This window comes from Tamandua tetradactyla, chromosome 20 (genome assembly GCF_023851605.1).
Source record: "Tamandua tetradactyla isolate mTamTet1 chromosome 20, mTamTet1.pri, whole genome shotgun sequence".
Taxonomy (NCBI): domain Eukaryota; kingdom Metazoa; phylum Chordata; class Mammalia; order Pilosa; family Myrmecophagidae; genus Tamandua; species Tamandua tetradactyla.
Window position 1 is genome coordinate 13,342,950 of NC_135346.1, and position 18,233 is coordinate 13,361,182.

Below are 18,233 nucleotides of genomic sequence, written 5' to 3' on the forward strand. Positions count from 1 at the left end.
TAGTATGTGCCTGGTGTATTTATTTTAAACATTTATTTTCAAGCTGTTTCCTAACATTTTATGAATAAAGGAGTGGCTAGATTTTCATTCATTGTATCAATATTTGTATTTTAGCTGGAGTTTAGACCATTTATATATTTTAAGTTTAGTTATATACTTGAACTTATTTTCTACCATGTTATTTTGGGCTATTTGTCCTTTTTCTATATTCATTTTTTCTAATTTCTTCCATTATTTTGGAAAACTAAATGTAGCAAGATGAAAGTTTATGTCTTACATAAGCGAAGTCAAAAGAAAGGTGGTCCTGGGTTGGTTTAGCAGTGACAATCATCAAAGATCCAGGTTCCGTCTATCTGGATGCTCCCCTATCTTTAGTGTCCAAATTTCTAGTCCAAAATGGCCACTTAAGCTTCAAGCTTCATGCCTGTATTCTGGTTACCAGAAAAATGCAAAGAAGGAAATGGCCTCCTTCTTTTAAGGACACTTTCCAGTAAGATGCAAATGACACCTTCCCTTATTTTCCATTCACTTGAAGTTAGTCATAGGACCTAACTCTAAGGAAGGTCAGGAAAGTGGTTTTTATTCCACGCATTCATGTGTTATTAAAATTCAGGAAAAAATTTTTTTTACAAAAAAAGAAGTGAAGGACAGATATTTGTGACAACGATTAATCTGTCACAGTATTCCAATTATACAGTTGTTTTCTGTTGGCCCTTGGAAGATATTATTCCACCGTCTTCTGGGTACCACTGTTGCTGTTTGAGAAGTCAACTGTCAGTCTGCCAATTATTTAACATGCTTTGCTTTATTTTCTGATTTCTTTTAATTTCTTCACTTCTTTGATGTTCTAAAACTTCAGGATGATGATCTAAGTGTGAGTTTCATGTTAGGTTTTGGGTTTAGGATTCACTGGAATTCCTGAATGTAAGAATTACCTTCCATCAATTCTGGAAAATTATCAGCTATTATTTCCTTGAGTATTGCCCTGCCCCATTGTTTCTATTTACTCCTTTTGGAATTCTAGTTAATATGTTAGACTTTCTCCTTCTTCACCCATGTTTCTTATTTTATTTTTTCCCACCTTTCTGTGTTCCTGAGCTTCAATCTGGGTGAGTTCTTTACATCTATTTTTCAGTTCACTAATTCTCTCTTTAGCTCTAAGTTGTTTTTTAACCATTCTACTTGGATTCTAATTTCAATTACTATATATTTTTTATTCTTTTCCAAACTTGCCTAGTTATTTTTGGTGATCTTTTGTTCCTTAATCATAATTCAATATCCCTTTTATTTCTTTATGTATAGCAAATAAATATTTGTATGTCCTGTATCTTGAAAGTCTAATTTATTAAGTCTTTGCAAATTTTATTCTTTTTGCTGTTTCTGCAAATCTCCATTCATGTTGGTGTATTTATTTATGTGATTTGTGAACTGTGTGAAAAATTTTAAGGCTCTAGTCTAAAGTACATTCCTCCAGAGAGGATTTGTGTCTGTTTCTGCCAAACATATGGTATCATTACTTATCCAGTACCACTTTAAACCACATTCTAATTTTTTCTTTTTGGATCATACATGTAGTGTGAATTCTGACACTAAACCTGAATGAAAGATGACTATGAACTTTCAAGGAAAAAAATGGTTTATTTGTTTGTTTTTCATTCCATTCCAATCCAAAGATAGTTTGCCTAAGTCTCTTTGAGGAGGAGAGTTCTTCCAGTTCACTCTTTATTAAGGGCACCACTTTTTAAGAGTTTCATATTTATTTCCAGCCTCTAATACTACTTCTCACCTTGACTTTGTCTCCTTTCTCCAGTATAATCTGGTAAAAACTAGTGCACAAAGCTACCAATAACCTTTTGGCTTTGATGAGAGGTTTTATAATTGGAGAGTTTTTCAGTATATTCAGTACAAATATTGTCAGCTATCTAGTACATATATCTTCAGAAATGAAAGTAGGTTTGATTTTGATCTAAGAAGATTGAAATTTCAGAAAATCTTCAATTACACCTCCCTAAAGGCAAACAAAACTGTAAGTGTTCTGAAGTTTTAAAAAGGAAATACAGCATGACACCACTAACTACCATCCCAAGAGATCATCTGGGAAGCTTGCTCAGTGAAATCCATGCCTCTTACTGATCTTTTTAAACATCATTCACTGATTGTTTAGTAAGCCCCCAAATTACCAAGGTTATCTTCAATTTAAATTATGTACCATACATATTAAGGCACATAATTGTGCTGTTTGAAAGGATGTATGGACCCTAGAAAAGCCATGTTTTAATCAAAATCCCATTTCGTAAAATGGCAGAATAATCCTTATTCAATACTGTATGTTTGAATCTGTAATTAGATCATCTCCCTGGAGATGTCTCCTAATCAAGAGTGGTTGTTAAACTGAATTAGGGGAGATGTGTCTCCACCCATTTGGGTGGGTCTTGATTGGTTTACTGGAGTCCTATAAAAGAGGAAACATTTTGGAGAATGAGAGATTCGGAGAGAGCAGAGAACGTTGCAGTACCATGAAGCAGAGAGTCCATGAGCCAGCAACATTTGGAGATGAAGAAAGAAAACGCCTCCCGGAGAGCTTCATGAAACCAAAAGCCAGGAGAGAAAGCTCACAGATGACACCATGTTCACCATGTGTCCTTCCATGTGAGAGAGAAGCCCTAACCGTGTTCACATGTGCCTTTCCAGATGAGAAACTCTGAACTTCGTTGGCCTTCTTGAACCAAGGTATCTTTCCCTGGATGCCTTTGATTGGACATTTCTATAGATCTGTTTTAATTGGGACATTTTCTCAGCCTTAGAACTGTAAACTAGCAACTTATAAATACCCCTTTTTAAAAACCATTCTGTTTCTGGTATATTGCATTCTGGCAGCTAACAAACTAGAACAATAATTATAAGCAAGGTACTGGGGATGGGACGCTAAAGGTATGAAGATATATAATGACAGTTCTAATCTCCCAAAAGCTAATAGTTTAGTTGAGGACACACTTAAATTAAAAGGTGACTAACATCACAAAACAGGATGTGAAACATGGTATAAACAAATGAAAAAATATGGAAATCCAGCAGAAAGAGAAATCACCTTGCTTGGGGAAAGTGCAGGTCATACAAGACAGGCTATATATATATATATATATATATATATATATATATATATATACACTTAACTATGAAAAATTAATACAGTTGGAAGGTTTACAATGTAAGAGACTGAGTGGAACTCTACTGCTTTAAAAAAAACAAAAGTTTGTGATAATTGTTGCATCACATGTAGTTGCACAACATAATATCCCATGAGCCATTTACCTAGTCTCCTCAAATGTTAACATCTTGAATCACTGTAGTATAACCTACAATTCCCCAGACATATTCAGATTTCCCCAGTTTTACATGCACCCATGTGTGTGTCTGTTTGTAAAAATGTAAGCGAACTGTCAGTTCAGAGGAGGAATGGTATAAACAAAGACTTGAGATTTTATGATTTTTTGTGAAAAGACAGGAAATAATTTAGCTTGAGTGGAACAGAGCAGCAGGAGATGATACTAAAAAGATAGGTTTTATATCAGAATGCTCTATGGAGAAGGAACTATAACGGTTTGGGCAAGTGACAAAGCCAAAAAGATAAATAGTTTTTGGTCAGATAATGGAGAATCATTAAAGGTTTTGAGCAGTGCCCTATGGAAAGTGGTGTTTTTAGGAGATGAACATGGCAGCAACAAACTAGATGGACAGTTGAAAGAGGGGTAAGAATGCAAGTAAAAAGACCAACTATAACATGAAACAACAATCAAGGTACAAAAAAGGATAGGAACCTGAATAAAGATGGTAGATAGTAATTTGAACAGGACTAGAAGGAAGTCAGTTAGAAAGAATGAATCAAGAAAATTGGATGTCTGAATGGCTATCGAATATATGGAAGCTGAAACTATTAAATTGATGTCAAGTTTCAAGTCAGAGAAAATCATGTTACCACTCTTAGAAACAAAAAGCTAGAGGAGAACTGATTTGGGAAGAAATTAATCCAGTTTAAATGTGGTAAGGTTGAAAAAAGAAAAATGGTAAAATGGATATATTTAGCAAACATGGAAATGGGTACTTTGGATAATGTAAATGATGGAACTACAGATTTTAGGGTAATCCTTCAATACCCTCAGAGGTGGTAGTCAAGCTATAAAAGCAGAGTATTTCTCTTAAGGAAGAGAGGAGTGCTTAACAATTGAACTTCAGAGAATGCTGACAGGGAAATAGGTGGAAGATACATTATCAGTAGAGCAAAAAAATGTTAGGGGTTCATCTATGCCCCCTCAAAAGTAAGATTTTATTACTCTAGCAAATAAGCACACACAAACACACACATTCCCCAGAGTAAGTGGTAAAGGCCATGCTTCTAATTCTGGCAATCTGATAACTAATTTGGACTCTGATTTATTATACCATATGGTTTTAATTTAAAATTTTGTATTTATTCAATTTTTTAAAATGAGAGAATGCCCAGGAGTTTATCAGTATAGTTTCAATAAATATTCCAATAATCATCAGATATTCTGTTGGAGGATAGAGAGAAATTAAAGGAACCCACTTTTCAAACTCAAGTTTATCAAACAGCAATCCAAGGAAGACTATTGATGGCATAATTATTCCATAACAAGTCTTGTTTTTAAAGTTTTTCATGAGGCATCAGATGCTTTCAACACTGTAATAATATTGTTCGATGCAATGATTAGTCACAAGGAAGTTGCTCAAAGGAGACGCCAAGAGTAAATACTGCCTCGAAGTGTGTATAAATAATCTAGGCTTGGTTGTGAAATGTCCTAGGACTTTGGAGTAATTAACCTAAGGAAACCCAATTCCTAACTTGTATTTTTATTTTCGTGTCTCATTTTGGGAATTTAGAGCAAAAAGCTTTGCTCTGCTAGTTCCCCACCTTTATACACTAATTCAGTCTGACGGGACTGAATGGCTTGTCCCTTGTCAAACCAGGGCAGAGACTGGCGCCAGGTCTTGAAAATGCTGGACCCTGAGCTCCCTCTGGTGGAGGCTAGGACTATCTGAAATAAAAGAGCTCCTTCAGGACTAACTGGGCTAGCGTATGTGGATGATGTATTAGCCACTCCATACCTGCAATCTATAAAATCTATCCAGAAAATGAAAGCTAAGCGTGGAGGAGCAAGAACTGTAACCCAAAGTCAGTATAAGAGTCAATATGTAAAAATTTAACTTGTTTGGTCAGTTTATTCGAACACCATACGTACATGGAATCTTGAATAGGGAGTGAGATCTTGTTGGTTTGTACAGGTTACTGTGATGCCCTGATACATCCCAGAATAATTTGGACAGAGAATAAAAAGTATTTTCAAAGTCCCCTTGAGGGACTGGGGAGAAAAGAGGAAATATTAAATTTCCTTATCTGGGGAATTCCTGATATTCTCCTAAGCAATAGGGACACCAATTCAATAGGCTGAGCCCTCAATCTTGGGTTTCACCCCTATGAAACTTATACCTGCAAAGGAGAAGCTAAGCCAATTATAATTATGCCTAAGAGTCATCCCCAGAGAACCTCTTCTATTATTCAGATGTGGCCTCTCTCTCTAAGCCAACTTGGCAGGTTAACTTACTGCCCTCCTCTCTATGTGGGACGTGACTCCCATGGGTGTAAATTTTCCCTGACGATGTGGGACAGGACCCCCGGGATGAGCTGGGACCCGGACTCATGGAATTGAGAAAGCCTTCTTGACCTAAAGGGGGAAGAAAGAAATGAGACAAAATAAAGTCTCAGTGGCTGAGAGATTTCAAACAGAGCTGAGAGGTTATCCTGGAGGATATACTTATGCATTTCATAGACATCCCTTTTTAGTCTATGGTGTATTGGAGTGCCTAGAGGGAAATACCTGAAACTGTTGAGCTGTTTCCAGTAGACTTGATTCTTGAAAATGACTTTATAACTATATAGTTTTTACATTGTGACCGTGTGATTGTGAAAACCTGATGTCTGATGCTTTTATCCAGCGTATGGACAGATGAGTTTAAAAATAAGGCTGAAAAGTAAATAAATAATAGGGGAGGATAAAAGGTGGAAAAAAATTAGATAGATTGAAATACTGGTGGCCAAGAGAGGGAGGGGTAAGGGGTATGGGATGTATGCGGTTTTATAAATTATTTTTTTCTGGAGAGATGGAAATGTTCTAAAGATGATCACGGTGATGAACATGTAACTATCTGATGATATTGTGAGCCACTGATTATATATTTTGGATGAACTGCATGGTACGTGAAGATATCTCAATAAAAACATTTTTTTAAAAAAAGATCCAAATTAAAAAAGAAAAATGTTAATCTGGAAAAGTAGCTACAATGCTGAGGCAGGAACTGGATTTTGACGTGCCGCACAGACCCACCATACCAAACCCTTCTGGAATTCCTTCCTGAGGGAGTTGGGAGCAAAAAGTAGAATAGTGGATTTGACAACTATGGCATTTCTGCCTACGGGAGCACAGGTGGCTGTATGCAGTCCCCTGAGGGCTTTGGATCACCAGTATCTACCTTTAAGCTGAAAAGAAATCAAGAACCCAAGCCCAGCACATCGTTCCATGTACCATATCCCAGTTGCTTTCTGCCACTCTGATTAATGATATGTTCAATATTGGGAATATCGCGATTTCACAAGTTACTATTGTGGGTGTAATCAGACATGCAGAGAAGGCTTTGTTCTAGTTTGCTAGCTGCCAGAATTCAATATACCAGAAACGGAACGGCTTTTAAAAAGGGGAATTCAATAGGTTGCTAGTTTACAGTTCTAAGGCTGAGAAAATGTCCCAGTTAAAGCAAGTCTATAGAAATGTCCAATCTAAGGCATCCGGGGAAAGATAGCTTGATTCAAGAAGGCCAGTGAAGTTCAGGGCTTCTCTCTCAAGTGGAAGGGCACATGGTGAACACAGTCAGAGTTTCTCTCTCATCTGGAAAGGCACATGGTGAACACGGTCAGGGTTCCTCTCTTATCGGGAAGGGCACATGGCGAACATGGTATCATCTGCTAGCTTCTTCTCCTGGCTTCCTGTTTCATGAAGCTCCCCGGGAAGACATTTTCCTTCTTCATCTCCAAATGTCATTGACTGGTGGACTCTGCTTCTCGTGGCCATGTCGTTCTGCTCTGCTCTCCCTGAATCGCTCATTCTCCAAAATGTTTCCTCTTTTATAGGACCCCAGAAACTAATCAAGACTCACCCAAATGGATGGAGACACACCTCTACCTAATCCAGTTCAACAACCACTCTTGATTAAATCACATCTCCAGGAAGATGATTTCATTACAGTTTCAAACATACAATACTGAATAGGGATTAGAAGAAACGGCTGCCTTTACAAAATGGGATTCGGATTAAAACATGGCTTTTCTATCTTGTAATTTTTTTTTTTAATTAATAAAAAAAATTTTTTTTAAGTTGAAAAAATAAAACATGGCTTTTCTAGGTTACACACATCATTTCAAACCAGCACAGGCTCCAACCAACATTGTTTACAAAATAGCTGACATGACAGCTGTGCCCATGGATGTTTGCCAGTGGGTTGACACATTGATGATGCTAGAGGTGAAAATACTGTGGTTCCTCTGGAAACATATGTGAAAGTGGCTGGCCGCCTGAGATCTTTTCAAACTGAGAAAAGCCTGGTAGCCTTTAAGATCGTGGCACTGGAGAATATGAATGAGTTCACCACACATATTCTGGAAGTATTCAATGCATACATGACACTGAGCAAGTCTCACAACCAGTTTCAGCAGGGAGAGCACCTATCAGCAATCCAGGAATGGGTGAAGCAGGGAACTTTGGGGAAAATAACTTCATGCCAACCAGTGGCCTCACTGTGGCCCAAAACCAGGTGCTGAGTCTGATTAAAGCTTGCCCAAAACCTGAAAGATTTAACTTTCTTGATCACAAGAACCAGCACAGCACATGACTGTAGCCTCAATTAAGCAAGCTGTGAATTTTCTCAGCAAGGAGGGAAACATCTATTCCACTGTGGATGATGATCATCTTAAATCCACAGATACTGAAAAACTGGATCTCATTGGGTACCTGAGATATTTTCTAGCTGGATCTATTTTCACAATCTGTTGTCTTGGTCAGGCATGAATTTGACCAATTGACTTCTAGGAAGTAGGTTTATTTATAAAAGGTCTTAACTTGACATCCTTTTGAAACTTATTGCCATTGTTTTTTTGTCTTGTTTTGTTTTGATAGTTGAAACTTGGAGGGAGATGGGCAATTATCAGGGAAGTAAACCAGGAGAGACTTTCTTGAAGAAGTTACAAATTAGCTAGTTACAACAACAGAGTAGACAGAATTTGAAGAGACCCTACCCAGAAAGCTGGGCAGTACTACTTAAATACATGTCCCAGAGCTTCTATTCTTAAAATGTTTCTTATTCAGACAAAATGAAGCAGGAGTAGGGCCTACTGGCAGAGAGCTAACCAAGGCACCTGCTAACCTTTGCCTGTTTTTGTTTCCCACTTTGGATACGTGGAGTTACTCTCAGAACTGCACTTTCATTCCGCCTCCTTGTCTTGGCTACTGCTGAGAAGGGGATTTATAAGAATGTGAAGTTCTGAGGGTGTGGCCTCTGGAGCAGGGTAGAAACAAAGTACTTATTCTGTATTATTTTGTACAAAATAATCGTGTCCATTTGTTTAATAAAAGTGTCCACATTGCAGTAAATTTTTTTAAAAGAGTCAATCTGAGGCAGACCTCATTTTATTTACCACTTTGAGTTATACATTTCACAGGATTATTTATTCCTTCCATACCATATGGAAGCATCAAAATTAAGCAAAGAAATCATTTTGCTTATTCTAAGCCAAGAGAATTGAGAGACCTGCAAAACATTGAGAAAGTGCTTACATGATTTCTCATTCAATTGCAAATTCTAAATGTACTAATTTAGGATTTCTCTGGTCTCCTGACACACAATAGTTAAAGACACAGAAATCAGCCGACTTTAGATGGAGAATCTGAAAATATAACTCATATACTGTAGCTCCCTTTGCAGAGCATTTATTTCTTTTTACCTTTTCACTGACTAATTTCCTGTTTCCTTCCTCTTTCCAGTTTCCAAGAAATATTTTTTTCTAATTTATCTGGCATTCCTTTGAATTCAGTTTTTAACAAGCATCCTTCCGTGTTATCTATAAATGTAATTAAAGTTTCAATTCCTTCATTAAAATACTACGTACTAAACTGTAAGCTCATCTGTGTGCTGTAAGGATCTTTATGGAAGGTGCGGCGAGGAAGAGTGACGCCAGAGATGTGTGAAAGAGAAGTTAATTAGCCCTCACAGGTCCTAGGACAGAGGAGCAGCAGACCCCACAGGGTGACACAGGGAGACGCATCAGGAGCCCAGGCTCAACCAAGCAGGCAGCGAGGAAGGTCACAGTGGACTGGGGACGTGCTTTCAGAATGCCTTATGGGTGGAACTGCAGGGGTTGGTCAAGCAACGACTAGGGCTGGGGATGGAACTGTGTGGCCGCTGCTGTCACAACTACTGACCAAAAGATTTTAATTCTAAATGTAATTTTAGTTTACTTCTATCCCTTAACTCGTTATCTTATTTTTACAACAACCTATAGCCAGTTTTTCTTGGTCTGTTTATTTAGCTTAGTCTTTTTACTTATGATCTTATGCTAATTAAACGATATACAATCCTGCTACAATCTGTCACCTAATGCAAAGAACTTCTTAGACTTATGCTGTGTAAACTGTTAACTAGTGCTTACCCCTGCTCTTCAAAGAACTTCTTAGACCCACGCTTCCAATGTCATTATCTCTATTTCCCTTTGTCTAATTCCATAAAAACCCCAAACCCTTATGACTTGGAGTAATATATTTGAGGCTTGTTTGCCTCCTGTTTTCTACATAATGTGCTTGATAATAAAATTTCTTCCCTTTGAAAGCCCGGTGTCACAGATAGGTTTATATGCATATTGAGCAGTGAATCTGATTTGGAAACAGGGATTTGTATTTGACTTTGGTTGGGATGTAAACCTGGAGAGGACAGGACAGGAAAGGGAGAAGCTTTGTATAAGCAGGTATCAGGGATGGTCACTAAGGGGCCCAAGGACAGGGTCTAAGATGCTGAGGCCCCAAGACAGTGCAAAAGCCCACTACCACTTGATCTGTCTCACCTTTAAATCCATGCCAAATCACAGCTACTCACTCCTCGTTTAGCCACGTAAACTATTAACACTAGCATGCTCGAGACAGCACATTCTATCCCACCAGTAAAATTATGCCATATTTTATTCTTCTTATGTTTCTTCTCAAGTGACTCCCTCTATGGGATACTTAACAAATCCATTCGTTCATTCATTCACAAAGCAAATTTTATTGAGTACCAGGAGATACTAAGCACTGTTCTAGGCATGGGAAATACAGCAACCAACAAAACACTAAATCCCTGCCCTCAAGGAATTCACATTCTTTTTTTTTTTTTTTTATTTAAACACAAATAAATCTTCTTTATTTGCATCTGTATAAGTTTATTAGCTATACAAGTTAAGAAATACTCCACATTTGGTTTCTATATTTTTGAATAGTGAAGAAATTTTAGTTCATTGAAGGAAACTTATACATTTTTCAATTGCTAAGAATAACATGAACAGTTTGGTAACTTTAAAGAGAAACGATAAACAAAATAAATAGTTACAAAAAGTCAAGTACCAAAACTAAATCACTGAGAATAGAAAGACACAATAATAAGAATAATAATGGTCTGTGTGTTATTTCTTTAGAGATTATAAAAACTATTAAAATTGAATGCTGTAAGTACTAAGTTCTTTTGCATCTTTTAAATGTTATCTCACATATATAATTACAAACGTAAATGTTACACAAATATTTTACCCATTCATGGCAAATTTCTGTAATTCTGAAAGTAATGGTGGGACAATTAATAGGTTTAACATGCATACTTCGTGACATAAAACTATGGGATTCAATAAAAGGCTGGTAGTATGTTCCTAAAATACTATGACAATTATATATATTCTGGAAAAATCTTTCTTTGTAGTACAATTCTGTAAAATTTCAACAACAGAAAATACAGCATAGATTAATTAACTATACTAAAACAAACTAAACATATACATAACAGAAACAAACTAAAACAAACTAAAAGTTCAAATATACTTAACAGAAACAAACTAAAAATTCAAATACACTAAGAAGTTAGTAAGCCCAATCTCTTTGAAAGTGCAAAACACATCCTCAGTTCAAGTGCTGTGAACCGTGAGGGACTGGCTGATGCAGAGGTGAGTCAAACAAGAGCATCACCTTGGACTTCTGAGCCCTCGCTGCTGTCCCCTCCTCCCCAACTGGGGTCCTGATGATGCAGGGCTTGCCCTGAACCTCTCCAGCCTCCCTGGGCTGCATGTGGAAAAGTGGGGACCAAAGGACCCCTTGGGAAAAGGTGGATTTTATGCTCTCTTTCCCGCAATTTTTGCCAGTTCTGCTCATTTTCCTGTCTTAGCTCAATGAGCTTTCTTTCTGCAGCCAGAGCTGCCAGGCAATTTTCTTGAGAATTTCTCTCATGGTGCCTAATCCATCTCTGATGGTAAGAAGTTGTACTCTCCATTTCCTTCTCCAGCTCTTCAGCCATTTTTCTGTAAGTGCCAGCTTACTGCTCTAGATCTTGTATGTTTTTATACACCTTAGTAAGGTTGTTCTCCATGCCCAAGCGGACACTTTCCTGCTCGACTGATTCCCGGTGAAGTTGCAGGAGGCGATGCTGATGTACTTCAGGAAGGACTTGCAGTGTGTGCTGAAGCTTTTCAATCTCATTTCCTAACTGTTCATTATCTTGCTGTTGCGCCCCCTGCTCATTTTCTAGATATTTACTATGAACTGTTAGTTTTTCATTAATTTGTTCCTTTACTCCCTCAACGCGTTCATTCCATACAGCATCTTCTAAGGCATGCAGGTTTAGGGTTCCATGAAGATGAGCATTTTCATCCAAAGTCTCAAGGATTTCTTCCTGGCATTGTTCTCCATCCTGCTGAGATGACTTTAATATCTCGTTGGCCCCAGTCTCATTCCACTGCGGATTTTTGAATGTCTCATCGAGTGACTGTTTCTGTCCTTGACAATGACCCCGAATCATTCTCTGGAAGGAAAATCTCGGAGACTCACATTTCTGTTCTTTGTCCAGAATTTCTAATAAATCTTCAATTGGTGAGAGGAACCGGTTTGTGTCCTTGTTAAGTGTTACAAGACACAGGGTTTGTAACATTGGAGGAGAGGTCTCCACTGCAGTTAACCTGAGCTCTTCATACAATTTGGTAATCTCTCCTATCTGCTCAATGAACTCATGGTATTTCTTACACAGAGATGAAGTTTGCTTGGCTAGTGCTTTCGCTTTCAAACCACGTCGACGGACTTGTATTATGAGAGCAATCAAAGGAGCACATATTAAAATTTCCAAGAAAATTTCACGTAAAACCATAAAAACATTGGACAGTTGTACTAGTAATAGCTGAAAAGACATTGTTGTGGCACTAAGTAGGACATTCATGGACCCAAAGTACCCTCAGATCTGCCTCTGGCCAGTAGCTACTGGTCTATAACTGCCAGCTTGGAACCCTGAGAGTGTTCTATCTCAAACAAAAACAAGTGCCTGACAACAAGGAGAGACCATCAGTGTGACAGTTAGGAGGGGGGCAGGTTTTATGAATGAGTGTTCACTAACTTTACTCTGGTCACCTATGTACATTATGGAAAAGGTTGATCATGACTAGAGCAGACAAATCCATAGGTTGATATCATTCTAAGCCCATGTATCCCCTCATGCAACCTTGAAGAACCCTGAAATACCATGCCACCCTGTGCTGGTTTGAAAGGAAGTATGCCCCCTAAGAAAAACCATGTTTTAATATAAATCCCATTTCTTAAAGGTAGAACAATCTCTATTCAATAATGTATATTTGAAACTGTGATGAGATCATCTTCCTGGTTGATGTGATTTAGTTAAGAATGGTAAGGAATTCACATTCTGATAGGGAAGACAATCAAGAAACAAAACAACTAAAACATGTAGTATGTTACACAGGGTAAATGCTATATGTACAAATAAAACAGGAAAGGGGAATAGGAGCCAGGAGGTTTGTAATTTTAGGTAAGACAATAGGAAAGGCTTCATACAGGAGCAAACACAGTAAAGAGGTTGTCCTGGACAACTGGAAGGAAGGAAGAAAAGGAGGGAAGCATTCAGTTACCTGAGGAAAGATGTTTCTAGGCAGGAAAGAGCACAGGTTTTAAGGTAGGAGCATAGATGCTATGCCCTAGTGTGAGGCCATAAATCAAAGAAGCTATAAAATTCCTAGTTAAGGCAAAAACAAAAAACAAAAAACCCTCCCTGCGGATGCATCTTGAAGCACATGTGCACAGTCCTAAGCATGACAGCTAGCTGTACTAGAACCACTCCTGCTACATATCAGTACCTTCAAAGAAACCTGTTTATACTCCTGCAGATCGGGACTTGGCTTGCTGTGTTCCTCACCCCATACAACCCCTGTGAAACTGTGGCTGGTGTGGACACCCTGTGACTGTCCAGAATGTTCAGAGCAGCAGAGAAAACTGTGACTAGTCTGATTGTGAGTGACCTGCTTTGCTTTTCAGTCTTAAGTGCCCATGGAACTTTGACAGAGGCTACCCTGCAGGCTCATGGCCAGATAGTAAGGAGGCCAATGTGCCTGGAACAGAGAGAACAATAGGGAGAGAAGAAGCAGATGGGTCAAAGAGGTGGACAGAGCATTCTGTGTAGAGCTTTATAGGTTACTGTGATGTTTGTGGCTTTTACTCTAAGTGAAGTGAGAAGCTTTGGGGAGTTTTGAGCAGTATGGTGTCATCTGATATAAGTTTCATTAAAAGTACCTAGGCAATGTGTTGATAAGACATGGAAGGTTGATTAAGGGTAAAAGTACAGAGATCAGTTAGAGACTACTACAGAATCTCGGCAAGAGATGTTGTGAATAGCAGGGGAGGGGTAAAAAGTGGTCAGATACTGGAAACACTTTGAAGGTAGAGCTGAGAGGATATAAGACATGAGAAAAAAAGAGAGGAATCAAGGATGTCTCTGAGATTTTTTTCCTGAGCAACTAATAGAATGGAGTTGGCTTTAACTAAACTGGGGGAAGCACTGAGAAGAACAGGTAGAGGTGGGAATGGGGAAGAGATCAAGGCCTTCATTTTGGACATGTTAAGTCTGAGATACCTATTATCTGTTGTAGTGGAGTGGTTGAATTGGAAGTATGAGTCTGGAGTTTGGGGGCAAGATCTAGGCTGGAGATACAGATCTGAGTCGTCAGCATATAAATAGTATTTAAAGCCCTGAATCTGGACGAGATTGCCAAGAAAGTGAAGACAGAAAAGAGAAGGGATCTAAGAACTCAGCCCAAAGGTTTGTTGATTACTTGAACTGCAAAAACCCTGTATATTTCCCACTGTTTAAACAGGCCATTACATTCTTATTAAGAGAAACTAACCAGATGAAATAAATTCATAGAGATTTTTATCTACTTTTCTTCCAAATGACTGTTAACTGTCTAGAGTTTCTTCTGAGGTCTTCGGATTTCAAAATTAAGGTGAACAGATATGTTCTTTTTTTTTTTTTTTAACTATGACACTTTTAGGAGGGGTGCTGCATTTTTTTTTACCTTCTGAGAGGCACAACTCTCAGAAGAGTTCACAACTAATCAGTAGCATCAAACTATTTCTTAGTAATCCTAGGATGAATGACAACATATTAGATAACTCTGAGTAGACCACACCTTTAAGAACTTTAACTAGTTTTGTCCTCTTCTCTTTTGGGTAACCTTTTATCACACCCATCATAAGTGGATACTTGCATTAAGTGACCTCAGGATTTTTTTCTTTTTTTCAGAAAAGAAGAAAAATCATTATAATACTCTACCCTGCCTCTGCAGAAGAAAAGGTAGGCAGTAAGGAGGTTAGCAGGATAGCAGGACATTTTATTTGCTTCTATCCATTTGCCCTTTATTAAAATAAGAAGAATGCCTTCCTGCTGTCTTTTACTATCCTGTAACTTATTGTACCCACATCACTTAAGATTTCTTGATCGCTTCCCTATGCAATTCTAATTGTTTCAGTAATCTGGTCCAATTTATATTAGAGTCCCTTTAGTTTACACTTTGGCAACTGTGCAATTCTAAATTTAGCTTAATTGTCCTCTTACCACTCTTCCTGGCATTCCTGTGTACTAGTATAAATTCTTCCTGTATTTACAGAACTACATGTTTAAAAAGTTATGACCTTCTTGGCCCTGAATTTTATGAAAATATTGACTCGGTGGTGGCAGCCTACCACTTCTATGGCCTTAGCAGGCATCGCAACTACACTGTAAACTATTGTTATCCAGGATTTGGAAAGCTAATTTCTTGGGCAAAGTTGATGAAGGGACTGGAAGGATGGAAAAGAAGTGAATTCAACATGGAAATCAGTACTAAATCTTTTTTCAAAAACCATCTGAGCTCCATCATCATTATGTTATAGACACCATGGAACATTTTCATTTTTGATGTAAACAGCTTACTACTTTATGTTAGGTCGGGGGAACCGGGAAGGGCACTGCAACTGGAGCTGCGGAGGCTGTGTCGCCCCTCCCAACATGCCTTCCGGAACCGCCCCTTCTGGACCCCTGACTTCCGGAACTGATGAACCACCCCTTCCGGACACCTGACTTCCGGAGAACCGCCCCTTCCGGATGTCACCTGACTCTCTTCCTTAAAAACGGCCCACGCCATCACCCAGGCACGGATTCACCTCTTTCCACCTTGGGTTCTGTTAGCTCTACCCTGGAGCACAGAAGTAAACCCCCCTGCTTTAAATTTCCCGGTCTACCTTCCTTCTTTCTTACCCTTTTGCCTCCTAAACCTTTCACTTCAACTATTTGCTTAAAAAAAAGAAGTCATTTATAACAAATATTTGCAAGATAGCAAGGCAAAATTATATATAGAAAATGAAATACCATACCAGAATACAACTTACACTCGCCTCATTAATCCTCATACACACACGTATATATATGTATACACATTATGAGTACAACACCACTTGTTTATCATTATATGTTGTGCATTTGCTTTTTAGAACTTGTAGAAAGTAAAAAAGCAGAGTTATAAACCAAAAAACAATAGTACTAGCATTTATAGTGTTCTTATTACTGTTATCAGAAATCTTTATTTCTTGATGCAGTTTCAATCTGTTTAGAGTCCTTTCTTTTCAACCTGTAGAACTTCCTTTATCATCCTTGTATTACTGGTCTAGTAGTGATAAACTTCCTAAGTTTTTGCTTATCTGGTAAAGTTTTAGTCTCTCCCATATTTTTGAAAGACAATTTTGCTGGATGTAGAGTCCTTCATTGGCAATTTTCTTCCTTTCTGCACTTTGAAAATATCATCCCGGGCAGACCACTGTGGCTCAGCAGGCAGAGTTCTTGCCTACCATGCCGGAGACCCGGGTTCAATTCTCGTATCTGCCCATGTACAAAAAAAATCATCCCACTGCCTTCTCGCCTCCATAATTTCCAGTGAGAAATTGGCATTAAATCTTATTGAGGCTCCTTTGTATATGACACTTTGCTTAGCTCATTTGGCTTTCAGAATTCTTTCCCTACCTTTGGCATTTGATAATTTGATTACAAAATGCTACATTGAAAATAAACTTTTAAAAAAATGCTACATTGTGGGACTATTTGGGTTTATCCTGTTTGAAGTTCATTGAACATCTTGGATGTGTATATTCATGTCTTCCATTAAATTTGGGAAATTTTCAGCTGCTATTTCTTTGAATATCCTCTCTGCCCCTTTCTCTCTTTCTTCTCCTTCTGGGACTCCCACAATGTATATAATGTTACGCTTAATTGTGTTCCACAGGTATCTCAGGTTCTGCTCACTTTTCTTCATTTTTTCCTTTTTCTTCTCCTTACATAGGATGATTTTAATGATCTTATCTTCAAGTTTTCTGATTCCTTTTTCAGCCAGCTCCAATCTGCTGTTGCATACTTATAGAGAATTTTAAAATTCTGTTACAGTAGTCTTCAGCTCTGTTTGGCTTCTTTTCATAATTCCCATCTCTATTGATATTCTCTTTGTGTTCGTTTCTCATTTTCATGATTTTTCAGTTCTTCGTCTATGTTTTCATTTAGCTCTTTAAAACGTATTTACAACTGTTTTTAAAAAGTCCTTTTCTGGTAGTCCTATATTTGGTCTTCCCCACAGATGTTTTCTCATGCTTTAATCTTCTCTTTTGCCTTGGCCATTACTTCCCATATCTTTGTATGTTTTGTAACTTTTTCTTGAAACCTTGACTTTTTAAAAAAATTTTTATTAATTAAAAAAAATATTATAAGAAGCACAAACATTCCCAACACATACACTCAGCAATTCACAGTATCATCACATAGTTGCATATTCATCATCATGATCATTTCCCACACATTTACATCAATTCAGAAAAAGACATAAAAGGACAAGAGAAAAATAAAACAAAAACAGGAAAAAAAATTTTACGTGCCATACCCCTTACCCCTCACTTTCAGTGATCACTAGCATTTCAAACTAAATTTATTGTAACATTTGTTCCCCCTATTATTTATTTTTATTCCATATATTCTACTCATCTGTTGACAAGGTAGATAAAAGGAGCATCAGACGTAAGGTTTTCACAATCGCACAGTCACATTGTGAAAGCTTTATCATTCTACAATCATCATCAGGAAACATGGCTACTGTAACACAGCTCTACATATTCAGGCAGTTCCCTCCAGCCTCTCCATTACATCTTGGATAACAAGGTGATATCTACTCAATGCGTAAGATTAACCTCCAGGATAACCTCTCCACTCTGTTTGGAATCTCTCAGCCATTGACACTTTGTCTCATTTCATTCTTCCCCCTTTTGGTCGAGAAGGTTTTCTCAATCTCTTGAGGCTGGGTCTCAGCTCATTCTAGAGTTTTTCTTAATCCCTTGATGCTGAATCTCAGCTGATTCTGTGAGTTCTGTCCCACGTTGCCAGGAAGATCCACACCCCTGGAAGTCATGTCCCACGTAGACAGGGGGAGGGTGGTGAGTTTGCTTGCTGTGTTGGCTGGAGAGAGAGAGGCCACATCTGAGCAACAAAAGAGGTTCTCTTGGGGGTGAATCTTAGGCCTAATTTTAAGTAGG

The 18,233-nt window shown here is 38.0% G+C and overlaps 1 protein-coding gene and 1 pseudogene across 3 annotated transcripts in view; one reads left to right on the forward strand and one right to left on the reverse strand.

The window, feature by feature from the left end:
- The window catches only part of CDKL3 (cyclin dependent kinase like 3), a 187,181-nt gene that overhangs the window by 65,126 nt on the left and 103,822 nt on the right, over positions 1-18,233 (reverse strand). The window contains exon 13 of one of the 3 annotated variants that reach the window (XM_077138464.1): positions 17,728-18,156. The exons of the other annotated variants lie outside the window; for them this stretch is intronic. Within the exon in view, the coding sequence (XP_076994579.1) occupies positions 18,106-18,156 (51 nt within the window). The 3' untranslated portion in view covers positions 17,728-18,105. Of the gene's footprint in view, positions 1-17,727; positions 18,157-18,233 lie in introns of those variants that run through there. 3 annotated transcript variants of the gene reach the window in all.
- On the forward strand, positions 7,524-8,135 carry LOC143664700 (replication protein A 32 kDa subunit pseudogene; annotated as a pseudogene).